The sequence below is a fragment of the Schistocerca serialis genome, chromosome 4 (genome assembly GCF_023864345.2).
Source record: "Schistocerca serialis cubense isolate TAMUIC-IGC-003099 chromosome 4, iqSchSeri2.2, whole genome shotgun sequence".
In the NCBI taxonomy this organism is placed as follows: domain Eukaryota; kingdom Metazoa; phylum Arthropoda; class Insecta; order Orthoptera; family Acrididae; genus Schistocerca; species Schistocerca serialis.
The window spans coordinates 681,205,709-681,228,309 of record NC_064641.1 but is presented as its reverse complement, the minus strand read 5'-3'; the positions used below and the strand labels follow the sequence as shown (position 1 = coordinate 681,228,309).

At 44.8% G+C, this 22,601-nt stretch overlaps 1 protein-coding gene across 1 annotated transcript in view; it reads left to right on the top strand.

The window, feature by feature from the left end:
* The window catches only part of LOC126474685 (facilitated trehalose transporter Tret1-like), a 57,922-nt gene that overhangs the window by 27,818 nt on the left and 7,503 nt on the right, over positions 1-22,601 (top strand). Inside the window, exon 4 of the mRNA XM_050102164.1 lies at positions 11,514-11,726. Coding sequence (XP_049958121.1) covers positions 11,514-11,726 — 213 coding nt within the window. The remainder of the gene's footprint in view (positions 1-11,513; positions 11,727-22,601) is intronic.

Sequence of the window (22,601 nt, the reverse complement as noted above, 5' to 3'; positions counted from 1 at the left end):
TTTGGCACGTACTGCTCACCACAGGTCTCGCACACGAACACGGCCATCATCTTGCGTCAGAGAATGTCTGAACTCGTCTGTGAACACGTTTCACCAGTGTCGAAGTTGCCAGTTGACATGTGAAAGGCAGAACTGAAGCCGAGCTGCAACGTGCTGTTGTGTCAAGCGGGATACTGGGCGTAAGGTCCTTTCTTGTACACTGTTAATTAAAGTCTCAACGGACACAGCGCCTCCAGTGGCCCTTCTGAGAACGTCCTGCAGTGCTCTGGCGGTATCATTACGATGCCGCAAAGCGCAGATGGCCAGACACCGGTCTTCAAGTGGGTTTGTAATGTGTCTGCGATCTTGTCCAACTCGCCTTGTGCACTGATCTGCCTCTCTATAGTGTGTCCACAAACTGTGGATGATATGCGGAAAGAGTTGCATTGGATGAGTTTGGTTGGATACAACGTTCACAAATGACAACTGCCATCTGTGTACCTCATTAGAAAATACGGGGACACCGGTATTCACTTCCTACTGAGGAGCCACCTGACACTGTAATGAATAACACAGCCAATAGAAGACGATTGATTTTCAATGTTGCCTACATTGAACTCGAAGATCTCAAGCTATGCAATAAGATCACATGTAACCCCTGTATCAAACTAGACACCAGATGTTGACACATGTGTTGTCCTTATTCTTTTGAACAGGTTATAAAGGGTGAAGAAAAAGATTTCGTACGAAGGCCATACAGTCCAGAATAGGTATTCCAGGCAGGCAAAATAACTGTGATCACTGAGGGAATCATTCCACCGACAGACCAGGCTGAAGATACCCGTTTGCTAAAACACTATGTCTTGCTGCATTAACAAGTCCGTAACTGCCTGCCGCACATTCTCGTCCGACAGAAACCGTCGACACTTCAAGGCATTTTGTAAGGGATCGAAGTCGTGATAATCGCATGGGAAGAGTTCAGGACCATAGGGCGTGTGCTCTGATGACTTCCATTTGTAGCTGTGCATAAAGGATGACGTTGGCATGCCAGATCGCCCGGCGTCTTATGTCGAATCGCAACCAGCGCGGAACTTGGCGCACCATTCCACAACGGTGATTTTCGATAGATATCCTGCCCCATACACATTCTTCATACTCCAATGGTTGTCTACATGTGACTGCCCTTCGGCACACAAGAAAAGAATAACAGCACATTGATCCTGTTTGGGGCTGATTTGCCAATAACGTCGCCCTAGATCACATTTCCACATTTGCCGCACTCACGTCGGAAAGACACGAATACCAACACGAATGACACACTGATCCCTTTCCTACATATCTCTGATTATATGTCCGCATCGGAAGTCGCGCTATCTTGACTACACGATTCAGTAACACCCTCTAACGGAAACTTTTTGATCGCCCTACATATACACTACTGGCCATTAAAATTGCTACACCAAGAAGAAATGCAGATGACAAACGGGTATTCATTGGACGAATATATTATAATAGAACTGACACGTGATTACATTTTCACACAATTTGGGTGCGTGGATCCTGAGAAATCAGTACCCAGAACAACCACCTCTGGCCGTAATAAAGGAGTTGATACGCCTGGGCATTGACTCAAACAGAGCTTGGATGGCGTGTACAGGTAAAGCTGCCATTGCAGCTTCAACACGATACCACAGTTCATCAAGAGTAGTAACTGGCGTATTGTGACGACGCAGTTTCTCGGCCACCATTGACCAGACGTTTTCAATTGGTGAGAGATCTGGAGAATGTGCTGGCCAGGGCAGCAGTCGCACATTTTCTGTATCCAGAAAGGCCCGTACATAGGGTTGCCATAATACAAGGACGAAAATCAAGGACAAAATTCGGTGATTTTAAAGATGAGGTTTAAAAACGGACCGATATGTTGTGCAAGTGACCATTGGTTTGCATTTCAGTTGAATCTTCATCATTACTTTACAGTGGCAATTATGAAGATTAATAATGACCATTATTACCATAATTCAAACAGTAATTCTGTCAGCAAAGAAGTTGTAATAAACAAGGAGAATTAATCCAAGCATTAATGGTGTCTATAAAGTAGTGGTCAATGATGAAGAAAATTAATTGCAATTGACATCTGTTCTGAAAATAGCCGAAAGATTTTGAAGTGACACAGAATATCAGCACAGGTTTCAACTACTATCGTGAAGTTAGCAGGAGTTATGAAACACTTGATCGGTGGCCAGTGGCAAAACTTGCGACTTGCGCAAAAAAATTTTTTTTACTTGCTAGCCACTTTTTTCGCGGACATTTTCCTCTTCGTGCAGGACACCCGTCTTCGAGCATAAAATCGCGGACTTTCCGCGAAATCCGCGACGTATGGCAACCCTACTCGTACAGGACCTGCAACACGCGGTCGTGCATTATCCTGCTGAAATGTAGGGTTTCGCAGGGATCGAATGAAGGGTAGAGATACGGGTCGTAACACATCTGAAATGTAACGTCCACTGCTCAAAGTGCCGTCAATGCGAACAAGAGGTGACCGAGACGTGTAACCAATGGCACCCTGTACCACCACGCTAGGTGATACGCCAGTATGGCAATGACGAATACACGCTTCCAACGTGCGTTCACAGCGATGGCGCCAAACACGGATGCGACCATCATGATGCTGTAAACAGAACCTGGATTCATCCGAAGAAATTACGTTTTGCCGTTCGTGGACCCAGGTTCGTCGTTGAGTACACCATCGCAGGCGCTCCTGTCTGTGATGCAGCGTCAAGGGTAACCACAGCCATGGTCTCCGAGCTGATAGTCCATGCAGCTGTAAACGTCGTCGAACTGTTCGTGCAGATGGTTGTTGTCTTGCAAACTTCCCCATCTGTTGACTAAGGGATCGAGACGTGACTGCACGTTCCGTTACCGCCATGCGGATAAGATGCCTGTCATCTCGACTGCTAGTGATACGAGGCCGTTGGGATCCAGCACGGCGTCCCGTATTACCTTCCTGAACGGATTTCATATTCTGCTAACAGTCATTGGATCTCACCAACGCGAGCAGCATAGTCGAGTTAGATAAACCGCAATCACGATAGGCTACAATCCGACCTTTATCAAAGTCGGAAACATGATGGTACGCATTTCTCCTCATTATACGAGGCATCAACAATCGCGTTTCACCAGGCAACGCCGGTCAACTGCTGTTTGTGAATGAGAAATCCTTTGGAAACTTTACTCATATCAGCACGTTGTAGGTGTCGCTACCGGCGCCAAACTTGTGTGAATGCTCTGAGAAGCTAATCATTTGCATATCACATCATCTACTTCCTGTCGGTTAAAGTTCGCGTCTGTGTCACGTCATCTTCGTGGTGTAGCAATTTTAATGGCCAGAAGTGTAATATGTAATTAATATCAATCAGTTAATACAAATAATGTGTATTCTGCTCTTCGCCAAAGACTACGTCCTGAAAGTGGGAGACAGAGACGACTCCAGTTACATATTCAGGACACCGTACAAAGAATACTCAGAATGGGGCCTGACAACACACACGAAGAAGGTAGAATACGTGGTCATGGGTGAAGATGACCTAGAAGATGTGTATGTAGAATTCTGAAAAATTAAAAATGTCTGTACATTTAAATACTTGGGTATCGCCTTTACAACAAATGAAAGAAACACACATGACTTGTCAAATAAAACTGCGCAAGGGAAAAGAGTAATTGGCCAACTTAGCTGCTTGCTATGGAGTGACAAAATTACAAAGCGAACAAAAGTCTTGAGTACAAGTCGATCGTAGAGAGTATCGCCACATACGGCGCTGAAATGGTGAAGCTAACCAAAACGGAGAAAAATAAACTGATGTCCCTTGAAATGGATTTTTGGGTAATAATTTCTCGCATATCCAGACTGCAAACCATCTGAAATGTCCGAATAAGGGAAATTATAGCTGAAAAAGATACTATTTTTTAGATGCCGAAGGTGGCAAATATTAACTTGGTATGGCCACCTCCAGCGATGATAACCGATGGCCAAAAAGAGTCTATGGATGGACACCAAAAATCATAGAAGTCATACATGGAACATTTTATATATTTTGTTGATACTATTATCATAAATTTATGAGTGTGTGGCAGGTTCAGTTGCGTGCAGCTCAGTGACCGTGTGCAAGTCTTGCGATTGGACGTCCCTTCGGCTCCTTGGGTGTCGCTAACCTATCTCATTTATCCGACTGGGGAAATGAATCTTACAGTTTAACGTGGAAACCGAACCATGTAGCCTTCCTGGCGACTCCACATACCGTTGAGAGTGAAGGCCAGATAAAAGGCGGACTGAAAATTTCCATGTTCCTCCCAGGATTCGATCCTGCGTTGTCTAGGTTGACACTTTGTTACTGGATCTCAAGGCTCGACCTGGCACTGGTGACGGCAAGTTGTAATCAAAGCGGCCCCTAGCCAGTCATTAATACTGCAAAGTAAAACAGTGCAATAAAACTGATTTTCTCCATTGACTGCTCAGTAACATGGTTAATTGTATTGTCGATACCATAGTGCAATAATACTGTCTTCGGAACATTGGACTTCGAAAACGGTGCTGCTATGATAATAGTAGCTCTAACCTGTCGCAAGCAGAAAAAAGGTGGATGAACAATTTGGTTGTTGGAATGTCAAAGCTCACGCACGAAAACTTGTTGAGGGAAATGACGCTACACGAAAGAAAAGGTTATCATAACCTTATATAACAGTCCAAAAATTGATACATTCTCTAGAGTCCCGCATCTCGATCATCAAAAAAGAAAATAACAGAATGAGAGACGCACTTCCGTCAAGCGAGCGCTTATCTGTTACGCTACAATACCTTGCCACTGGCAATTCTTCTGAAGACAGGAAATTTACAACTGCAGTTTCACTTTCACTATATGAGACCTAGTTAAGGAAACGTGTCATGCAGTAATATGAGCACTAAAGGATTACATTCGGGTAGTAATCTGTACACATAAATAAATATATACGTACACTTTTCTTCATAACATTGCATTAATTAAATTTTTAAAAAATATCTTCTTTCGTGGTCGTTTCTTATAGTTTTTGAGCAAGAAATAATACCGTTAATCATACTTAACACTTCTGCTTTTGTACTCATGTGTCCTAACATCCCACAATGTCGGTAGTGGCTTACACATTTTGATTTGACATAACAATAACGCTTTGTCGGTTTGTTTTGAACTCATTTCCACTGCCGGTCAGAGTGGCCGAGCGGTTCTAGGCGCTACAGTCTGGAACCGCGCGACCGCTACGGTCGCAGGTTCGGATCCTGCCTCGGGCATGGATGTGTGTGATGTCCTTAGGTTGGTTAGGTTTAAGTAGTTCTAAGTTCTAGGGGACTGATGACCTCAGAAGTTAAGTCCCATAGTGCTCAGAGCCATTTTGAACCACCATAAAGCGAGACCTTCAGAGGTGGTGGTCCAGATTGCTGTACACACCGGTACCTCTAATACACAGTAGCACATCCTCATGCATTGGTGCATGCCAGTATTCGTCGTGGCATACTACCTACAGCTTCATCAAGGCACTGTTGGTCCAGGTTGTCCCACTCCTCAACGACGAATCGGCGTAGATGCCTCAGAGTGATTGGTGGGTTACATCGTCCATAAACAGCCCTTTACAATCTATCCCAGGCATGGTCGATAGGGTTCATGTCTGGAGAACATGCTGACTATTCTAGTCGAGCGATGTCGTAATCCTGATGGAAGTAATTCACAAGATGTGCACGATGGGGGCGCGAATTGTCGTCCATGAAGACGAATGCCTCGCCAATATGCTGCCGATGTGGTTGCACTATCGGTCGGAGGATGGCATTCACGTATCGTACAGCAGTTACGGCGCTTTCCATGACCACCAGCGCCGTACGTCGGCCGCCCATAATGCCACCCCAAAACAGCAGGGAACCTCCACCTTGGTACACTCGCTGGACAGTGTGTCTAAGGCCTTCAGCCTGACCGAATTGCCTCCAAACAGGTCTCCGACGATTGTCTGGTTGAAGCCATATGCGACACTCATCGGTGAATGTCAATATTGCGCGCTCCATTCATCATGTTGTTGGGTCCGTCTGTACCGCGCTGCATGGTGTCGTGGTTGCAAAGATGGACCCCGCCATGGACGTCGGGAGTGAAGTTGCATTTCATGCAGCCTATGCGCACAGTTTGAATCGTAACACAATCTCCTGTGGCTGCACGAAAAGCATCATTCAACATGGTAGTTTTGCTGTCAGGGTTCCTCCGAGCCATAATCCGTAGGTAGCGGTCATCCACAGCAGTAGTAGCCATTGGGTGGCCGGAATGAGGCATGTCATCGACACTTCCTGTCTCTCTTTACCTTCTCCATGTCCGAAGAACTTAACTTTGGTTCACTCCGAAACGCCTGGACGCTTCCCTTGTTGAGAGCCCTTCCTGGAACAAAGTAAAAATGCAGACGCGATCGAACCACGGTATTGACCATCTGGGCGTGGTTGAACTACAGACAACACGAGTCGTGTAACTGCTTCCTGGTGGAATGAAAACTGATTGGCTGTCGGACCCCCTCCGTCCGATAGGCGCTGCTAATGCGTGGTTGCTCACATCTTTGGGCGGGTTTAGTGACATCTCTGAACAGTCAAAGGGACTGTGTCTGTGATACAATATCCACAATCAACGCCTATCTCCAGGAGTTCTGGGAACCGGGGTGATGCTAAACTTTTTTGATGTGTGTACAATGTATCTACGAACAATTTTATATAAATGACATAACACTGCCTTTCATAATGTCATAAAGTCGAGCAGCGCAAAAAATAAAAGTTTGGTCAAGACATAAGAGAAGTTACCAAAAGCGATATTGTCAATACTGTCAACAGATGGCACACTGGCGGGCAGTGCAATTTACGTCAAAGGTTTTTGATGTTCTCAGTATTAAAGCGGAAGCTTTGAATCTCACCTTTACACGTTCACGGCCGGCCGGTGTGGCCGTGCGGTTAAAGGCGCTTCAGTCTGGAACCGCGTGACCGCTACGGTCGCAGGTTCGAATCCTGCCTCGGGCATGGATGTGTGTAATGTCCTTAGGTTAGTTAGGTTTAAGTAGTTCTAAGTTCTAGGGGACTGATGACCACAGCAGTTAAGTCCCATAGTGCTCAGAGCCATTACACGTTCAGTATTATTGCCTATCAGGTAATTCTGGACAATAAGATTGACCGCCTACGGGGCGTTTGAGGAGTAGGAGTGGTGAGAGCGATAAAGGTATCTCCCCTCCGTACTCCTTTCTCCCTTCCCCAGACCCAAACTCTTGGTCGACATATAATTGTACCAGAGATCGAAAATTGAACGGCCGAATTTCTATGTAACATGTGTTTTATTGTTAGACAAACGTTAACGGACATATCTAAGTGACAGTATAAAACGTGGACTACTTCCGAGGTCAACGAGATAGGCTAAAACATGGCATTTGCATCATTACAAAAAAAACTTACAGTTTGTGGCAGACGGTACTTCGTGTGTCATGTCATTTCACGCCTTCCCTACTCCAATCGTGAATTATGTCCGAGCAGAACGGCTCTTGGTAAGTCTCCGTGTGAGCACGCATATCTCTCGTGTTACTATTATGATATTTGCGTGAGATGTAGGTGAAACCGGCGGAGGATGAACCACGGGGCGGAACGGAACTAGGAGTTTATTTCGATCCATAAGTGGTACACTCTAGAATCATTTTCAGGAACTGTTGCCCAAGGGACAAGGATGGTGACAAGCCATTCTAGAAGACCTTACCTTTGATTGTTGTGCCAGTAACGTGTTTGTGATCGTTTTTCTTTTGCATATTGCAATATTAGTAACTCTTTATCTGTGCTTTATCTACTAGTTTTCTTTTTCTTAAAATCTCAAAATACATGCTAGGCTCCTTGTTTTAGTGCGTTTAGAAGATGTTTAATTTTGAAAATGCTTAGTTGATCTTGAAATGCACCTAACCTCACATCAGTTCAGGGCGGAACGGACCGAGGTTGCGTTCTGCTACAGGTAGCATGCCATTCTTTCCTAGTGTTAATTTTTTGGTATTCATGTTTATTCCAACACTTCTAAAATACATTACTATATTTTGAAGTTCTCCATATTGTTGGCAGTGGTAATTTTGTTTCGTACGTGGTCAGAAGATACGACCACAAAACTAATCGTCGAAGTTGGTCTACAGAAAATATGGGAGAGGCTGCGACAGCTATTGTGAGTAAGAAAATGAGTTTTGGGAAAAGTAGTCTTGAGTTAAATGTTCCTAAAACGTCTCTTCATGGAGCAGTTCAGTATAGACTTCAACACGAGACTTTTCAAACTGACAAGAGTGCAAATTTTGTCATGTTTTCTGGAATGAGCAAGAGTTAGAGCTTGACAGTTATCTAAAAGACATGGATGGCACAATGTTTGGACCGACAACGAACAAGTTCAGAGCGTTAGATTTTCAGATGACCACTACGGTCGCAGGTTCGAATCCTGCCTCGGGCATGGATGTGTGTGATGTCCTTAGGTTAGTTAGGTTTAAATAGTTCTAAGTTCTAGGGGACTGATGACCTCTGATGCTCAGAGCCATTTGAACAATTTTTGAGATCTGGTGATCAGGGAGGCCATTTCATGAAACAGCTGTCCTCTTCCGTAGCACGGCTGATCCATCGATGCGGCAGCTCCGTGTTCAGGTATCTACGAACTTCACGATGAAAATGGGGTGGAGCCCCATCCTGCTGAAAGATGAACGGAGAGTCCGATTGCATTTGAGGCAGCAGCCATTGCTGCAACCTGTCCAGGTTGGAATATCCAGTGGCAGTGCTCTCGGCGAAGAAGAATGGGCCGTACAGTTTCCGACATGACAAGGCACAAAAAACATTTACCTTTGGGGAATCACGCTCAAATTCAATGCATTCGTACCCTAAATTCGACAACTGTGTCGTCCCCATTAGTGTGAAAAGTGCCTTCGACGCTCAAATTAAGCGGTAAACAAAGCCATCCCCATCCTGATTAAATTGTTGCAACTGCGAACAAAACTCAAAACACTTGACTTTGTCGCCGTCATTGAGATTCTGCACTAGCTCCAGTTTGAATGGTTTCATAGACAGCTTCTCTCGCAGGACTTTCCACACTGACATAGGAGGCATTTCGAGTTCACGGGATGCACGACGCACCGATGTCTTTGGACTCCTTATAAATGTCTCTCGTACGCTCTCCACATTCACTTCCCTCACACTGGGACAGCCAGTGGTAAATGGCCTTCCTTGTTGGTGGCTGCTTACCGTACTTGGTTATAAACATCCGTTGAACAGCTGTAGCACACTTGTTTTTGTCGAACTCCAACACAAAGGAAGCTCGCTCCGCACCTGAACTCGCCATGTTTGCGACTAGCGCTGACTCTCGGCAAATTACCAAACTACGCTGTGTCGGTATGCATGAAAAAACAAAAAAGACTTTCAGGGTTTCTCTTCACAATGGCGTATGTAGGATATCTGTACAATGTTTGGTTCTTGTGCAACAAATAATTGAAAGTGTTTCCAGACTTTATCTACACCCTGTAGAGTTTGTCTCTTACCGGCATAAACAGCGATGACATCTCGCATCAAATGGAATAAAAATTCACTAAATATCTCGCTACACTCACGTTTAACGCTAGCGTTCGCTACGACGTTCACTGCAGAGCCCTCAGAACACTAGTGAACGCTCAATGGCTGTCGGAGAGTGCGTGACGTAGGTGCGCAGAACAAACCTAAAAGCGACCAACATCGTGCCTGACTCCAGTTATAGCTTAGTGAGCAAAAGAAAATTGACCCCCTTCTGCTTTCACGCCTCAGGAATAATATTTCACTCCTCAGGTGGTAGTTAAACCAAGTTTGGGAACCACCGCTGTAGAGGTGTACCCTAACCCAGCCGATATTTTCCGAGTATTTTGGTGTGAAGGGACCCCTGGTCTCCGGTGGCTCGTTACAGAATAATTGAATTTCGTTTCATTTCTTATCTCCATTTATCTGTGGATCTGAACTGAAAATATCTGCACAACATTTCGAATGTCGATGATATGCTGTGAGTCTCATGTTTGGAAAGTAGCTTGTTCCACTCACTCATGGTACTTGCTGATAACAACAGTGATGCTTCGGCGTCAAGCTTGAGTTTTTTCCCTGGCAGTGTTAGTTGCACGTTAACAGTGATCATGGTGGGCAAAACAATAGGTGTACGACAACATTTCTGGACTTGTTACATACAGCTACATACACTGGTGGAACTGATAAAAATATTGTGATAAAAGTGTACATGTTTCATCTGGGGTTTGTTGAGCGTTTTGGTGATTGAATATTGACTGATTCTTCACCGTTGGGAACGTAATTTCTCAGAAGTAAAAGTAACTGGGGTGGCAGCTAAATAAATGGTATTTAGATTGCTAATCTGTACCAAAGCGACGGTGAGCATTGGTGCATCATAACAAAATACACTACTGGCCATTAAAATTGCTACACCAAGAAGAAATGCAGATGATAAACGGGTACTCATTGGACAAGTAGATTATACTAGAACTTGCATGTGATTACATTTCACGCAATTTAGGTGCATAGATCCTGAGAAATCAGTACCAAGAACAACCACCTCTGGCCGTAATAACGGCCTTGATACGCCTGGGCATTGAGTTAAACAGAGCTTGGATGGCGCGCACAGGTACAGCTGCTCATGCAGCTTCAACACGATACCGCAGTTCATCAAAAGTAATGTCTGGCGTGTTGTGACGAGCCAGTTGCTCGGCCACCATTGACCAGACGTTTTCAATTGGTGAGAGATCTGGAGAATGTGCTGGCCAGGGCAGTAGTCGAACATTTTTTGTGTCCAGAAAGGCCCGTACAGGACCTGCAAGATGCGGTCGTACATTATCCTGCTGAAATGTAGTGTTTCGCAGGGATCGAATGAAGGGTAGAGCCACACACATCACAACAACGTTTCACCAGGCAACGCCGGTCAACTGCTGTTTGAGTATGAGAAATCGGTTGGAAACTTTCCTCATGTCAGAACGTTGTAGGTGTCGCCACCGGCGTCAACCTTGTGGGAATGCTCTAAAACTAATCATTTTCATTTCAGAGCATCTTATTCCTGTCGGTTAAATTTCGCATCTGTAGCACGAAATCTTCGTGGTGTAGCAATTTTAATGGCCAGTAGTGTACACAGAAAATACCTCTGAAGAACTAGCTGAAATTTTTTCGGTTGAGTCTGGGCCCATTCTGTATCTGTAAGCCGGAGTTTTATTTCGAACCAACACAGAAACAACATTAGCAGGGGCTATTGGTTGCAAATGATGATGAACTGGTTGAGACGAAGCTGAAGCGACTGGGAACAGTTGACACTATGGGTTTTCATTAAGCAGAAACAGTTCCCCACAACGTCCAGTTTCAAGTGTGCTAGACCTGACACTTTTAAAGGCTCTGAACGTTGTCTCTTTTTGCGGTGTGCAGTTTTAGCTTTTTCTACTGCCTCTGTCGTCAACATAGACGTGTTTTGCCACAGGTGGTGACGGAGATGCTGAAACGCACCGGCTCGCTGTGGGACATGTTCAGGTCGCGAGCGGCCGCTCGAGCCCTCGGCATCGGTATGGGTCTGCAGGTAGCGCAGCAGCTTTCCGGCGTCATCATCATCATCTTCTTCTCTGTGCCCATCTTTGTGGCCGCCGGCAGCTCCATGGACCCCAGCGACTGCGCCATCGTCGTCGGCGCCGTGCAGGTGAGCGCTCCTGCATTGAGGTGTCCCCCTTTTCTTGGACACGGTCTATTTATACTACATTACATTTTTCTTTTTGTCGTCAGTCCTCTGACTGGTTCGCAGCCCACCACGATTTCCTCTCTCGTCTCATCTTCATCATTCAGATCAGAACTTTCACCGTGGGGTTCATTTATCCCAATCTCTGCCTCCCCCTACAAGTTTTACACTCTACTGCTCAATGTAGCACCATGGAAGTTATTCTTGAAGTCTTAACGCAAGTCCTGTCACCCTGTCCCTTCTTCTTGTCACTTCTTGTCAGTGTTCAAATGGCTCTGAGCTCTATGGGACTTAACATATGAGGTCATCAGTCCCCGAGAACTTAGAACTACACTACTGGCAATTAAAATTGCTACACCACAAAGATGACGTGCAACAGACGCGAAATTTAACCGACAGGAAGAATATGCTGTGATATGCAAATGATTAGTTTTTCAGAGCATTCACACAAGGTTGGCGCCGGTGGCGACACCTACAATGTGCTGACGTGAGGAAAGTTTCCAACCGATTTCTCAAATGGTTCAAATGGCTCTGAACACTATGGGACTTAACTTCTGGGGTCATCAGTCCCCTAGAACTTAGAACTACTTAAGCCCAAGGACATCACACACATCCATGCCCGAGGCAGGATTCGAACCTACGACCGTAGCGGTCGCGCATTTCCAGACTGTAGCGCGCAGAACCGCTCGACCACCCCGGCCGGCACCGATTTCTCATACACAAACAGCACTTGACCGGCGTTGCCTGGTGAAACGTTGTTGTGATGCCTCGTGTAAGGAGGAGAAATGCGTACCATCACATTTCCGACTCTGATAAAGGTCGGATTGTAGCCTATCGCGATTGAGGTTTATCGTATCGCGACATTGCTGGTCGCGTTGGTCGAGGTCCAATGACTGTTGGCAGAATATAGAATCGGTGGGTTCAGGAGGGTAATACGGAACGTCGTGCTGGATCCCAACGGCCTCGTATCACTAACAGTCGAGATGACAGTCATCTTATCCGCATGGCTGTAACGGATCGTGCAGCCACGTCTCGATCCCCGAGTTAACAAGTGGGGACGTTTGCAAGACAACAACCATCTGCACGAACAATTCGACGACGTTTGCAGCGGCATGGACGATCAGCTCGGAGACCATGGCTGCGGTTACCCTTGACGCTGCATGACAGACAGGAGCGCCTACGATGGTGTACTCAACGACGAACCTGGGTGCACGAATGGCAAAACGTAACTTCTTCAGGTGAATCCAGGTTCTGTTTACAGAATCATGATGGTCGCATCCGTGTTTGGCGACATCGCTGTGAACGCACATTGGGAGCGTGTATTTGTCATCGCCATACTGGAGTATCGCCCAGCGAGATGGTATGAGGTGGCATTGGTTACATGTCTCGGTCACCTCTTGTTCGCATTGACGGCACTTTGAACAGTAGACGTTGCATTTCAGATATGTTACGACCCGTGGCTCTACTCTTCATTCGATTACTGCGAAACCCTACATTTCAGCAGGATAGTGCACGACCGCATGTTGCAGGTCATGTACGGGCCTTTCTGGATACAGAAAATGTTCGACTGCTGCCCTGGCCAGCACATTCTCCAGATCTCTCACCGATTGAAAACGTCTGGTCAATGGTGGCCGAGCAACTGGCTGGTCACAATACGCCAGTCACTACTCTTGATGAACTGTGGTACCGTGTTGAAACTGCATGAGCAGCTGTACCTATATACGCCATCCAAGATTTGGCTCAATGCCCAGGCGTATCAAGGCCGTTATTACGGCCAGAGGTGGTTGTTCTGGGTACTGATTTCTAAGGATCTATGCACCCAAATTGCGTGAAAATTTAATCACATGTCAGTTCTGGTATAATATATTTGTCCAATGAATACCCGTTTATCATCTGCAATTCGTCTTGGTGTAGCAATTTTAATGGCCAGTAGTGTACTTAAACATAACTAACCTCAGGACAGCACACACATCCATGCCCGTGGCAGGATTCGAATCCGCGGCCGTAGCAGTCGCGCAGTTCCAGACTGGAGCGCCTAGAACCGCTCGGTCACAGCGGCCGGCTGTCAGTGTTCGTCAATGTTCCTTTCCTCTACAATTCTGTGGAGACCCTCCTCGTTTCATATCTTATCAGTCCACCTAATTTTCTACATCCTTCTATAGCACCACACCTCAAACTCTTATTGGACTTAATGTGAACGAGAGAACGGGCATACTCATTATCAAGCTTACGGTAGAACTCGTCTGACATCCACGCAGAGGATCGCCGCATTATGCACCAGGCATATCGTAACCCGTAAACATCTGTGCCTACTATCTGAGATCAAGAACTGACTCCCTGCAACATTTTGTGTGATGCCAAACCACTGGTCAGAGACTAGCAGCAGTCATTCCAGGCAATTACCGCCTCATCCGTAGGATACCGTTAACACCACAACAAAAACGACTGCTTGTGGAGAGATGCCGTGAGCGGAAAGCATGGACAGCCGCTGAAAGGCGTCGAATTGTGTTGAGTGACGAATCGTGGTTCTGTACTACCTTCCAATCCTCCGGGCAAAGCGCTGGCTTATGGAGAAGTACATTTCTTCCAATGCTCTGGAAATGTACAGTGATGTTACTCCTGTCGTCATGGTGCGAGAATCCATTGGGTGCAACTTCAGGTCGCCGCTGGTAGTGACTGAGAGTGCACTGACGGTACTGCATCCTCATCCGGCAGTGGGTCTGCGGTGTCATTTTGCAGCAGTACAATAGCAAGTCTATATGAACTGTGTGCTTGATTCTGGGGTACTCTCAAGGCGAGCAAGATCTCCAGATCTGTCACCGATAAACCTCGTGGGATCAACTCGGATATCAGTTCTGCACATGTTTCAGTATCTATCATAACAAGGGCTAATAACAGAGCTTCAGGTCACCTAGCTTCAGGGGAGGATACAATGGCTTTATGACAACCTTTACAACCGATCAGTGTACGCATTCACGCCTGAAGGGTTGTGACATCGTACTGATAAGTGGGTTCGTACGGCCGAGTTCTTTGTACATTGGACTCAATTTCTTAATCATTTGTATTACATGAAATATCCTCTCAATCCTTGAAGTTTCCTTTCATTTCTTTCTCCGCTTCTGGATGCTTCAAATTTTTTGACGGGCAGTGTATGTTTTAGTAGTCGGCACTACTTTACTATACTACAAGAAACACCATCCTCACTATCTCCTTCCAACGATTAGGTGTTATAATCACCTGTTCCGGACTCTGTCACATTTCTGTTCATCGTTTGTATTCTTGCACACAAAAGCCAGGGCTCGATGCTAGGTAATCACACATCTCCATTAAAAAAAAGTCCCAGCGAAATCTTAAATCCAGATCCATAACGTAATAGTCGTCTACACAAAATTGCTGCAATATCCACCTCGTCCAGGAAAATTATCACAACATAAGCAACAATTATTTTGAAACTGTTCGTGATTTCGATGAATGCTTTGGACTGTAGGAGGAATAGTGCAATACTCTCCAAGAAAGTGACACAGTGGACTTGTAACTTTTGCAGCCGTTGAAACGGAAAAGCGTTGAACTCCTTCTGTCGCTGTGTTGTTGCCATCTAGACTCGGCGCACACTCGGTAGTAACCAAGCGAAGTAGTTGCACTTGAGCGACCAGTACTGGTAACCACTTGAACTGAAAAGTTGTAATTGGACCCAACGTGAGCTTTGAGTGTCAATGCGTAAGCTGAAATCTACCCGGAGTTTCTATCGTTATTCATATAGCCTTGTAAAATCGAATGAATCGTTCTGAAACACCCTGTACATCCATAGAAGTTGCTCTTCACTACTGGTCATTACAAAGGAAAGATATAAGAGAAGGTAATTTTGCTTACTGTGCATAAACAGTGCAGTAAGAAGAATACATGATTAAATCTGTATGGGTATTTCTACATTTCCAGAAGGCTTTTGACACTAGCTCATAAGCGACTTTTAGTGAGACGGAATATCGTCTCAGTTATGTGACTGGATTCGTGATTTATTGTCAGAGAGGTCACAGTTCGTAGTAATTGACGGGAAGTCATCAAGAAAAACAGAAGTGATTTCTGGTGTGCTCACAAGGTAGTATTGTAGGCCTTCTGCTGTTCCTTATCTGTGTAAGCGATTTAGGAGAGCCGGCCGAAGTGGCCGTGCGGTTAAAGGCGATGCAGTCTGGAACCGGAAGACCGCTGTGGTCGCAGGTTCGAATCCTGCCTCGGGCATGGACGTTTGTGATGTCCTTAGGTTAGTTAGGTTTAATTTCTAGGGGACTAATGACCTCAGCAGTTGAGTCCCATAGTGCTCAGAGCCATTTGAACCATTTTTGATTTAGGAGACAATCTGAGCAGCCGTCTTAGGTTATTTGCAGATGATTATTATTATTATTATGTAGTATTCTGCCTAGTGGTAGGTCCATGTCTTGGTACGGAGAATTTCTGATTCCACTGTTCCCTGTCTTCAGTTTCTTCCTTCAGTCTGTTGTATCTCCTTCCATCTTTCATGTCGTCCAGATGTTGAATTCATCTTCTTCCTAGTCCTGCGTTTCCTCTGAGTTTCCCTTCGATGATATCATGTATTATTCCCTCGTGTCTAAGTACATGTCCAATCCAGTTGGCCTTTCTCTAAAGAATTGTACGCAGATTACTTCTCTTCTCTCCTAACCTTCGCAGTACATCGTCATTTTTTATGCGATCTGTCCACTTGATCTTTTCAATTCTCCTCCAGCACCACATTTCAAAGCTCTATAAGTTTTTTTTCTCCTTCTTTTTCATTGTCCATGTCTCTGCTCCATACAGTGCATTGCTCCAAATGTAGCACTTTATCAGTTTTTTCCTCAATGCCAAACTCAACTTGCTGGTCAACAGAGTCCTCTTCTTGTTGAAAGCAGCTTTGGCCATGGCGATTCTTGCTCGGATTTCGTTTGTGATAAAACTTCCCAGGCACTTGAACTGATTCACATTTTCCAGTTCCCGATTGCCAACAGTTATCTTCAAGTGTTTCTCACGTTTTGATATGCGCATAACTTTTGCTTTTTCGATGTCGATTTCCATGCTGTATTTTCTTCCCGTTTCCACCAAATTGTTCATCATGTGTTGCAGCTGTCTCTGATTTTTGGCGAGCACTACCAGGTCGTCTGCATACTTGATGGTGTTGATGAGACGTCCTCCTACTTTGAAGTTTCCGCATCCTTTCAGCGCTTCTCTCGCCAGCATTTCTCCATACAGGTTTGAAGAGTCTTGGCGACAAACAACATCCTTGTCTCACTCGCCTTCCTATTTCCACACTGTTCGTTTCTCCATAGTTCAGTCATATCTTTACCCTTTGTCCCAGGTACAAGTTCCTTGTAAGTCTCCGATCTCTCCAGTTGATTCCTATTTCCTCAAGGATGTTCATCAATATATTCCAATTGACTCTGTCGAAGGCCTTCTGCCAGTCTATAGAACAAGCGCAAACTTCTTCGTTAACGGCCAAAACTCTCTCTGACAATATCCTCATCATGCCAATGGCGTCTCTGGTCCCTTTTCCTTTCCTGAAGATAAACTGGTCCTCTCCCATCACTTCTCCAATTTCGTTTTCCAACCGTCTATTTAGTATTCTAGCAATGATCTTTGCCCCATGCGATATCATACTAATTGTTCTATAATCACTACACTTCTTGGGTTGCTTTTTCGTCTCAAGAGTAACCATGCCGACGTCCAAAAAGTCTTCAGGCCATTCTCCAGTTTCATAGACTTTGTTTATGAGTTGTGTCAGAACTTTCAAACTTTCATTTCCGATTTCTTTAAGCAAATCCACTGGTATGTCGTCATCCCCTGTAGCTTTCCTACTCTTCATGTCGTTTATCGCCTTCTCTACTTCCCTTGTCAGTATACTGGGCCCTTTTTCATCTTCGTCAACAGCTTCCTCTGGCTCTATGTCGATGTCATCTGGGCGATGTTCTGTATCATATAGTTTCCTTATATATGCTTCCCATGTTTTCAGCACTTCCACTTGTTCAGTAACCACTTGTCCTCTAGAATCTTCTATTCCGAACGTCCTTACACTTTTGTTCTCCCCTTCTCCCAGTTCCTTCGTTTTCTGGTACATGAGGTCGTACCTTCTTCTTCTTTGTAGTTCTTCTATGTCGTCACACATTTCTTCTAAGTACTTTTCCTTCGCTTTGTCTGTTTCCCTCCTGAGGGCGTTGTTAAGTCTTCTGTATTCTTCTTAATTAACATTTTTACACTTCTTCCTTTCCTTCATCTTCTCCAGCATCTCATTGGTGATCCAGGGTTTTCTCGCTCTCTTTGTTTCCCTCCCAACTTCACTCTTCACAGTATTTAACAGAACCATTTTAACATTTTGCCATTGATCTTCCGCACTTGCACTTGTATTTTTGTGTCTCACTTCGTTAAATTTTTTCTCTAACGATTCTCATACTGCCACGTTATTCTCTCTCAGCTTTTCCAAGTCCCATCTCTGTTTTCTCCTCCCATGCTGTTGGATCTTCTTCAGCCTTGTGCTGATATCTGCAACCAAAATGTTGTGATCCGAGTCGATGTCGGCAGCCGGCATAGTCTTGGGGTCCTTCACACTGCTCCTAAACCTCTGTTTGACGAGTATGTAGTTTATCCGATACCTATTCATATCTCCTGGGCTCTTCCATGTGTACAGTTTAGTCTTCCTTTTCTTGAACCAAGTGTTCATCACCACCAAATTATTTCGGTGGCAGAATTCCACTAGCATTCCTCCTCTGTTGTTTCTTTTTCCTAATGCATACTGTCCAACAATGTTTGCTTCATTGCCTTGTCGAACCACACTATTCCAGTCATCTATGATTATGGTATTTACTTTACTTGTTCCTTCATACTGAATGATGTCTTCTATTTCATTATACATTTTCTCTGCTTCTTCGTCATCGTGATCTGAAGTTGGGATGTACACTTGGACTATTAGAATGTCTACTGGTTTTGCACTTATTTTCACAAACATTAAACCGTCACTATGACACACGACTTTATTCACACTTTGCACTAATTCATTTCCCATCATTATTGCTACGCCACGTTCAAAACTTTTACCACCGGAATAAAATATTGTATAATTACCTGATACTATTTCACCACTGTCTGTCCACCTCACTTCACTTAAACCCATTATGTTCACTTCACATTTGTCCATTACTCTCTTCAGATTTTCCAGTTTTCCTGTTCTTTGAAGTGTTCTCACGTTCCATGTCCTAATCCTGAAATTAAAATGTTCATCTCTTTTGATGACACCACCTGAAATACTCCCCGCCCGGAGATCCGAACGGGGGAGCAGTTTATTTCTGGAATATTTTACTCCAGGAAACGCCATCAATATCCTCCGTCTTCCAACGTTCAGGGAATATAATAATGTGGTAGTCTTTCCATTTCCTTTCCACATCGCAGTATCATGGCCGCAAACCAGACTATGGTTGGTATCGCCCGTGAGTCTTCGATCTTGATCCATCTGAAGCATCATTTGCTCTGTGCATCAGTTCGATACTGGTGCCCACTGCTGCCCGGTACCAGAGGAAATACAGGATTGGGAAAAGAAAGACCCCTAGCTCTCGAAACCTAATAGCGTCAGGCTCGGAAAAAACAAGAGTTGGCAGAGGATGGCCAGACAGGAAAGATAAAAGTGAGGGGCCTGGCATAAGTAAGTGGAAGCAATGCCAGGACTCAGCTCGGGGCCCCGTGGTTGCCAGCCACGTACTCATTAGGTGCGAATCCCCTGGAGCTTTGCAGATGATACTCTCGTTCATTGCCGAGATACCTGTATGGTGCGAAAATTGGCAATTGATCCTAAATAATGAAAAGCGTGAGGTCATCCACATGAGAGCTAAAACGAATCCGTTAAACTTCGGTTACACGATAAATCAGTCAAATCTCAATTCAACTTAATACCTAGAAATTACAATTACGAACAACTTAAGTTGGAAGAACACGTAGAAAATGTTGTAGGGAAGGCGAACCAAAGACTGAGAATTATTGACAGAACACATAGAAGATGTAGCAGATCTACTAAAGAGACTGCCTACACTATACTTGTCCGTCTTCTTTTGGAGTACTGCCGCGCGGTGTGGGATCCTTACCAGATGGGATTAACGAAGTACTGGGTGATCAAAAAGTCAGTATAAATTTGAAAACTGAATAAATCACGGAATAATGTAGATAGAGAGGTACAAATTGACACACATGCTTGGAATGACATGAGTTTTATTAGAACCAAAAAATAAAGAAGTTCAAAAAATGTCCGTCAGATGGCGCTTCATCTGATCAGAATAGCAATAATTAGCATAACAATGTAAGACAAAGCAAAGATGATGTTCTTTACAGGAAATGCTCAATATGTCCACCATCATTCCTCAACAATAGCTGTAGTCGAGGAATAATGTTGCGAACAGCACAGTAAAGCATGTCCGGAATTATGGTGAGGCATTGGCGTCGGATGTTGTCTTCAGCATCCCTAGAGATGTCGGTCGATCACTATACACTTGCAACTTAAGGTAAGCCCAAAGCCAATAATTGTACGGACTGAGGTCTGGGGACCTGCGAGGCCAAGCATGACGAAAGTGGCGGCTGAGCACACGATCATCACCAAACGACGCGCGCAAGAGAGCTTTCACGCGTCTAGCAATATGGGGTGGAGCGCCATCGTGCATAAACATCGTACGTTCCAGCAGGTGTTTATCAGCCAGGCTGGGCATGATGCGATTCTGTAACATATCGGCGTACCTCTCACCCTTCACGGTAGTAGGTTTGCTGTCCAGCGCCATCTGTCGGACGTTTTGTGACTTTTTTTTGTCCTAATATAACCCCATGTCATTCCAAGCATGTGTGTCAATTTTTACCTCTCTATCTACATTATTCCGTGGTTTATTACGTTTTCAAATTTATACTGAGTTTTTGATCACCCAGTACATCGAAAAAGTTTAAAAAAGAGCAGCACGCTTTGTATTTTCTAGAAATAGGCGAAAGAGTGTCACTGACACGATACAGGATTTGTGGGCATCATTAAAACAAAGGCGTTTTTCTGTTCGACGGAATCTTCTCATGAAATTTGTCACCAACTTTCTCTTCCAAATGCGAAAATATTTTGTTGACTCCTACCTACATAGGGAGAAACGATCATCATGATAAAATAAGAGAATTGCAGCTCACACGGAAAGATATAGGTGTTCGTTTTTTCTGCATGCTGTTAAAGATTGGAATAAAATGGTTCAAATGGCTCTGAGCACTATGGGACAACTGCTGAGGTCATCAGTCCCCTAGAACTTAGAACTACTTAAACCTAACTAACCTAAGGACATCACACACATCTATGCCCGAGGCAGGATTCGAACCTGCGACCGTAGCGGTCGCTCGGTTCCAGACTGTAGCGCCTAGAACCGCTAAGCCACTTCGGCCGGCAAAGATTGGAATAATAGAGAATTATTGTGAAGCTGATTCGATGAACCCTCCGTCAGGCACTTAAATGTGATTTACAGAGTATCCATGTAGATGTAGATCTAGATATATTTCACAGTATGTAGGATTCAAAATTTACTGTACAGAGCTGCCAAATGTCGCAAAGCATAAAGGAACTAACGCAGATGAGTGTCTTAATTGCACAGAAATCCGTTGATACATACAGGCAAATTATGCCATGCTCCTTCAACTTTGTGACACAATTCATCAATCATAGTAGTCTGCGAGTGGTAGCATACCAGTCCTTCAGCAAGTTGTGATCAGACATTTCCAGTGAATGACTGACCTGGAGAACATGTGAACAACAGATCCAACCGTCTGTATCGATTAAGGTCAGCACAGCAAGTGCAGTAGGCAGTCTTGCGTTATCTTGTTGAAAACTTTGTAGAGACCTCTAAGATTGAGCACAGCCACTGCCCTAAACACGTCAAAAATGAAACGGGTGCTCTCCAAATTACCGGCTGCGCGAACCAGAAATGATCGTGTTGTGTATGAAATGGCATCCAAATCATCACGCCAGACGTAGATGATGAAAGAGATCCGGTATCGTCGTTCTCCTGGGAGCCTCCAAGCACTGATACGTCCATTGCGATTCTGTAAACAGAACAGGACTCATGTGAGAAGATGATGTGGTGGTACTCCTGTGTTTGCCGTCGCACCACTGTCGGAGCACTGTCTCCGCTGGTGCATCAACGGAAGCAGTATCCATGGTCGCAATGCAGACAATACTTTGTAGTCCAAACATCACACTACTTCGTACATGATGTGGCTGCATGTTCGTGCGTGGGCGAGCAAATAATGTCTGTCCTATAGGCCGTGGAGTTGCATATGCAACATTCTGAACGCATACATTCCTGGATCGAGACCAACGCGGGCAACATTATCGCGGAATTACACTGAGGTGACAAAAGCCATTGGATACCTCCTAATATTGTGCCGGATCTTCTTTTGCCCCCGCTACGGTCGCAGGTTCGAATCCTGCCTTGGGCATGGATGTGTGTGATGTCCTCAGGTTAGTTAGGTTTAAGTAGTTCTAAGTTCTAGGGGACTGATGACCTCAGATGTTAAGTCCCATAGTGCTCAGAGCCATTTGAGCCATTTCTTTTGCCCGGTGACGTAAAGCAGGAAGACGTGCCATGGACTCAAGTCGTTGGATATCTCCTGGAGAAATACTGAGCAATGATGCCTCTGCAGCCATGCGTAACTGCAAAAGTGTTGTCAGTGCAGGATTTTGTGCACAAACTAACCTCTTGATTATGACCCATAAACGTTCGATGGGATTCATGCCGGACGATCTGAGTGGCCACACCATTCGTTCGAATTGTCCAGCATGTGCTTCAAACTAATCGCAAA